This window comes from Saccopteryx leptura, chromosome 2 (genome assembly GCF_036850995.1).
Source record: "Saccopteryx leptura isolate mSacLep1 chromosome 2, mSacLep1_pri_phased_curated, whole genome shotgun sequence".
In the NCBI taxonomy this organism is placed as follows: domain Eukaryota; kingdom Metazoa; phylum Chordata; class Mammalia; order Chiroptera; family Emballonuridae; genus Saccopteryx; species Saccopteryx leptura.
Genome location: NC_089504.1, coordinates 243,778,719 through 243,784,718, shown reverse-complemented (window position 1 = coordinate 243,784,718; position 6,000 = coordinate 243,778,719). Strand labels below are relative to the sequence as shown.

The 6,000-nt window shown below is 44.9% G+C and overlaps 2 protein-coding genes across 8 annotated transcripts in view; one reads left to right on the top strand and one right to left on the bottom strand.

Moving 5' to 3' along the window:
• Positions 1 to 572: 572 nt before the first annotated feature.
• Positions 573 to 6,000, top strand: part of MAPKAPK5 (MAPK activated protein kinase 5) — a 45,622-nt gene continuing 40,194 nt past the window's right edge. For all 7 annotated transcript variants that reach the window (XM_066370912.1, XM_066370911.1, XM_066370914.1 and 4 more), the window contains exon 1: positions 573 to 705. In XM_066370912.1, the coding sequence (XP_066227009.1) occupies positions 673 to 705 (33 nt within the window). In that variant the 5' untranslated portion in view covers positions 573 to 672. The remainder of the gene's footprint in view (positions 706 to 6,000) is intronic.
• The window catches only part of TMEM116 (transmembrane protein 116), a 129,681-nt gene continuing 125,467 nt past the window's right edge, over positions 1,787 to 6,000 (bottom strand). Inside the window, exon 12 of the mRNA XM_066370917.1 lies at positions 1,787 to 1,945. Within this exon, the coding sequence (XP_066227014.1) occupies positions 1,808 to 1,945 (138 nt within the window). The 3' untranslated portion in view covers positions 1,787 to 1,807. The remainder of the gene's footprint in view (positions 1,946 to 6,000) is intronic.

The following is a 6,000-nucleotide window of genomic DNA, read 5'->3' as shown; positions in this document are numbered from 1 at the left end:
GGCTTGTCCTGACTGTGGCGCACCTTGGGGAGGCCCTGGCAGGCGCCTGCAAACCAACCGCACAGTTTGGGGGCGGCTCGGAAACCCCAGCGGCTGGCGGCGAGGCGCGCGTGGAGCCGTGGCGGCACGGAGTCGGGCGGCCGGTGGGGCCGCCCGGAACTCGGGCGGGGCTGCCCGGCGCGGTGTCCCGGCGATGTGTGGCGCTGAAGCGGCAGCGGGAGCAGCGGCGGCGGCGGCGGCGAGCTCGGCCTCGGCTTCGCGGCGGTGCCGGCGGCGGCGGCGGCGGCGCAGGTTCCTCCTTAGGACCTGGCGAGCCCGGGCCTAAGCGGCAGCCCCGCAAGGCCCCTGCACAGCGCCCCGGCCCGGGGCCCTCTCCGCTCCGCCCTGCCCCGGGAGCCTGCGTCCCCGGCTGGGGATGAGGCCGGGAAGCAGCCGCGCAGGGCCCAGCACAAAGGCTTGTCCCCAGGGGCCGCCGCCGCCGCCGGCCTAGAGCCTCCCGCCGAGGCGGAGCCGGCGCCGGGGCCCTCCTCCCCGCCGGTCCCGGCGGGCGGCTGCTGCCGGTCTCCCCGAGGCGCTGGGGCCCGGGCGCCAAGCCCCTTGTCCCCTCGGCAGCGGTGGGACCGGGCGGCCGAGCAGCCTCTGCCGCTCCCGGACGTAGGGGCCCCGCGGAGCATGTCGGCGAGCGACATGGAGAAAGCCATCAAGGTAAGGGGGAGATGCCTCTTTCCTCTGCGCTCGCTTTGTCCCGGTGCCGCCCTCTCGGCTCCAGTCTCAGAACGCGGGGACGTGGAGTGAGGCTCCCGGGTTCCGGTCTTCCCCGGGTTTCGTGGCCGCGTCTTGTAGCCCTGGGCTAAGGGCTCCGGGCAGCCTGCTCGGAGCGGGGTGTGACTGCTCGGCCGGGACGGAAGGTGAGTGGCGTGTAACGCTTCACGTGGGTGGGACCGAGGGGGCCGTACAACTCTTATTTCCGATTACCCCCCCCCCCCCCAAGTGCCGCCAGCATGTGCTTCGGGACGACCTGCTTGCAGCGACAGCCCTTGGAGACTTGGACTGTACCCATTCCTCCGCTTTGCATGAAGCCAGCCTCCCGGGAATCTACAGTTTCTGAAGGAGGCGGTTCGCCTTCTTACAAACCCTGTCCTTGGGTGAATAGCTTGTTCTCCCTTTTCTGTGTGTTCCTCCCCGCTTTTCCTTTCCTCTCCCGTCCCCTCCTAGGGAGCGTTGAGTTTACTTAGGAAGAGCTCACTGCGTCCTGTGACTTAATGCTCTGTTAACCAAAAGAAAGCAACTGTGTGTTCTAAAATGACCCAAATAAAATGACACGTTTTCTAAAACCAGTTTTACTCTTTTTTTTTTTTTTTTAATTCTATGAGACACTAAAGCCTAGTTTTATGGCTAGGAAATGAAGAGTCTTGTGTAAATTGAACAACATGAAGCTTAAAATTTAATAGGTATTATTGACTGATTATGCAGTGTTGAGTCAACTCGTTTCATTTTCTTTTGAGGGACAGGCCTCCGGTAGCAGTTTAGGGTTCTTTTCTCTTTCGGGACACAAGCACTATCACCCATAACTAATTAAGAAACCAATCACTTGGGTGGGAAAGCTTATAGAAATCATCATTCCAAAGGAACGTCACCATTTAAAAGATACATCAAAATATAACGTACTCGTTTAGGAAGGTGAAATTTTTAATAATAGACATAAAGGTTCTGAAAAAGTGCTTTGATGGATCAGTACTTCCAAAGAGATAAGCACATGTTTTAACTTTTAGAATAACTTGAACTCATTAGTAAAGTGGAAGCTGACTCACCCTGGGAAGAGGATGGCACTTGTTCCTGAAATGTGGAGCCAGGCGGGCAGGAGTCTGGGTGCAGTCAGATGCCACTGCTGGGCAGAGAAAGCAGGGCGGTACTGCTTTGCAAAGAGCTCCTTAGCATCTAAGACCTAGGAGGTAATGGGGTAGAGTGAGCTCAACTGATAAGAGATCAGGATCATCACAAACCCTGACATACCTAGTCGTTACTGTAGAATTTTGGTGTAGGGCTTCCATCAGCTCAAGTTCAACCTAATACAACTACATTGAAAGTCAGAAGACACTGTGAAGGCAAACCCTATGCATGTGAAAGCAGATTTAAAATCAACATTTCAGCTAATGCTAGGATTTACTCTGTGGATACTGTAATACATATATGTGCACACACAGGAAAAATATACATTTATAACCAATAGGGTTTTTTTAGTTTAAAAAAAAAAGATTCTTGATGTATCCTTTTTTTTTTCCTTTTGGTTTAGATTTTATTGCTACAGGGTCAGGAATTGTTATCTAAAGTTACATGTCTGGGTTGTGGATTAAAGCGCTGCAGTTTCAGAAGGAGGTGGCAGATTTTTAAATTCACAAGTATTGTCTACTCTGTGCCGGGTGCTGTCTAAGGCACTAGTCTTAGGTATACAGCCAGCCTCCTGGATGTCTCTGCTCTCATGGAGCTTACATTCTAGATGGTAGAATTAGGTAGTCCTCGCTGTCAGGTAGTTGTAAGTAAGAAGTATTAAAGGGTGGGGAGTACTATTTTAGGAAGGGTGGTCAGGAAAAGCCTCTCTGAGGGGGTGACATGTGCATAAAGCTCTGAAGGGAATGAAGGAGCAAACCTCCACTGTCTCGGGGAAGAATATTAACAGAACAGCAGGGACAAAGGTACACTGTAGGTTCAAGTTCCTGTGTGATTCAGGAACAGCAAGGTGGCTGGAGTGCAGTGGGTCTGTGTAGATTGTTAGAGAGAAGCAATGGGAAGCCAGAGCACATACGACCTTGCAGAACATTGTAAGAACTTTTGGCTTCAACCCTAAGTAGAAGGGGAAGTCTGGGAGAGTTTTGAGCAGAAGAGGGACCTGGTTCTAGTGGGCAGATATAAATGGGCAGGCAGTGTTACTCAGTGGTTATAAGTTTCTCTGGGTAGACTCACAGGTTGAAATCTCAGCCTTGCCACTCATTAGCTGTGTCCCTGAGTAAGTCAACTTAACTTCCTTGTCCTTTGTTTCCTCATCCAGAGAAAGGAGATAAAAACACTCCCCAGTTCAGGGTATTTTTGATAATTTAATGAATAAATATATCTAAATGTGTTTATAATAATAGCTTTCAATTCTATTGGGTATATCCTCAGAAGAGGAATTGCTGAATCATATGGTAATTCCACTTTAATTTTTCTGAGGAATCACTTTTTTATAACATCTATATCATTGTATATTCCCATCAACAGTGCACATGGTTCCAGTTTTTCTACATCCTTATCAACATTTGCTATTTTCTGTTTGTTTTTTTCTTCTGATAGTAGCCATCCTAATGGGTGTGAGGTGGTATCTCTTTGGAGTTTTGATTTGCATTTTTTTCATGATTAGTAATGCTGAGCATTTCTCATGTGCTATTGGCCATTTGTATATCTTTAGAGGAATGTCTATTCCAGTCCTTTGTCCATTTTTTGAATATATGTAGTTTTGTATATATTCTGGATATTAATCCTTTATCAGCTATATGATAGCAAATATTTTCTGTCATTCCATGGTTGGCATATTTTACTGTTAATAGTGTTTTTTGATGTACAAAATTTTTAAATTTCATGGTCTATTTTTCTATTGTTGCCTGTACCTTGTTGTCATATCCAAGAAATCATGCTAAATCCAATGTTGTGATACTCTTACCCTACATCTTAAGAGTTTTATCGTTTTAGGTCTTACCTTTAGGTCTTTGATCTATCTTGAGTTAATTTTTGTACAGAGTGATAAGGGTCAAACTTCATTCTTTTGCATGTGGATATCCATCCAGTTTTCCCAGCACCATTTGTTGAAATCCTTTGATTCTTAACCTGTCTGCATCTGTGAATCTAGTGTGTCGCTTATAGCCCTGGCTGGATCTCTCCATTTGTTAGAGCATTGGCCCAAAGTGCAGAGGTTACCAGATTGATCCCAGTCAGGGCACATACAGGAACAACTTGATGTTCCTGTCTCTCTCTCTCTCTCTCCGTTCCTCTCTGGCTAAAATCAATAAATTAAAAAAAAATAAAGTGTCGCTTATAGATAGAACTTACGGTTGGATCTTTTCTTTTAATCAAATAAATATTTTCTTTTTATGCATTATATATATTTAATATATTTATTACTTTGTAGATATTTACAGAAACAGGCATTGAATAGATTTGCCTGTGGGTCATAATTTGCCAACATTTGGTCTAGAAGGAGTTTTAGGAATTACATCATTCTACATATCTCTAGCCTTAATTTAAGGCATGTATACATTTCTTTAGTAGAAACCAATTAATGTATTTGTCATTGATGGCTCTGAAGTATTACATAATTCCTTCACTAAAGTGTCTTAATTGACCCATGCCTTCCTACCGTTTCCTCTGTCATTAAAATATTTGAGAAAACATGCCATCAACACATAGAAGAATCACAGGTGTGAAAGTGTCACTTATTTTGCCCAGTTGGACATAGTAAAGCCTTAGCACTGGTGAGTGTCTATGGCATCATCAACAAAGTGCAAGAATGAAACCTGGGGAAAAGGACAAGGGGTGTAAGAAAAACAGGGTTCCAAAGTCAGGTCTGTAAAGAGGCCTGGTACTTCCTCGCTTACCTTCTGCAAAGCCAACTGTAGTTGCAGACGCTATAAGTTGAACTGTCTTGGCTGTCGATCAAGTAGAGTACCATCTTAATAAGCATTAGTACAGTGAAGAGTTTGGTCTAATGGTATTTTCATATCTCAGACACTAGAACAAAGTTTTATTTTTCATGGGGTCCCCTATAAATGTTTTCATTAGAGATGAGAAGAGAGGTTTGGTAAGTGACTTTACCATGAAGTTTAGACTATACTCCAATTTCCTCTTTCCTAATTCTGTATTATTCTCCACCTTCTCAAATACTTCTAAATCCAATAGGCCATGCAGTAGAAACATAAAGTGTTTCTAGTAGACAAAGGAGTAGGTTTGAATTCTATTTAGGAGGTGGTGAGTAGAGACAGCTTGGAACCTCCTTCCTTAATTGGACAAGATTCATCCCTATACTTGATGCTAAGGCCTGGCCAGTTATGCTTGATAGCCAGAATGGTGCTGAAGTAGAAGCTAAAGCCATAGATTCTAGTCTTGTTGGTGCCTATAATTATTGTGTGACCTTGACAAGCTCCTTAACCTTGATGTGCAGTTTTTCAGGAGGGAATTTATGTAATGATTCTTCTGGTTCCTCTCAAATCAAGATCCCTCCATCATTTGGCTTTAGTTCACCTTCCTAGTCATTCATTCTGTAACTGTTGAGCAATTCCTATATGATAAGAACCTTTATCAAGACTGGGCAGTGGAAAGATGTGGAGATGAAGGCTCTTATAAGCTTGTTTTATACACTTGAATATTCACTGTTTTCATCTCGGAGCTTAGCTTGGTGTCAGCCCATATTGACTGCAGAATGAATATGTTACATGGACAAATAACCTGTTCTCATACGTGAGGAATAAGATTCTAGTGGCAAATATGGTCAGATTTTTCATTGCAACAAAACAGTTTGAAAGTCTCATGAGTTTTGGCCTTATTTCTTAAGGTCTCCAGTTGGTTTCCTATTTTATCTGTGGAACCCTGAAATATGAATTTTAGCCTGCCACAATTTAAATCAATTTGATCAGCTTGTTCAAGGATATAGGCCTCTGTGTCAGGGGTCGGGAACCTATGGCTCGCAAGCCAGATGTGGCTCTTTTGATGGCTGTATCTGGCTCGCAGACAAATCTTTAAATAAAAAAAAAACGTTAAAAATATAAAACATTCTCATGTATTACAATCCATTCATTTCCTACCGCTCATGTTCATGGTTGCGGGTGGCTGAAGCCAATCACAGCTGTCCTCTGGGACAGCACCAAATTTTTATTGGATAATGCATAACGTACATGGGTCTTTGTATGGCTCTCATGGAATTACATTTTAAAATATGTGGCGTTCATGGCTCTCTCAGCCAAAAAGGTTCCCGAC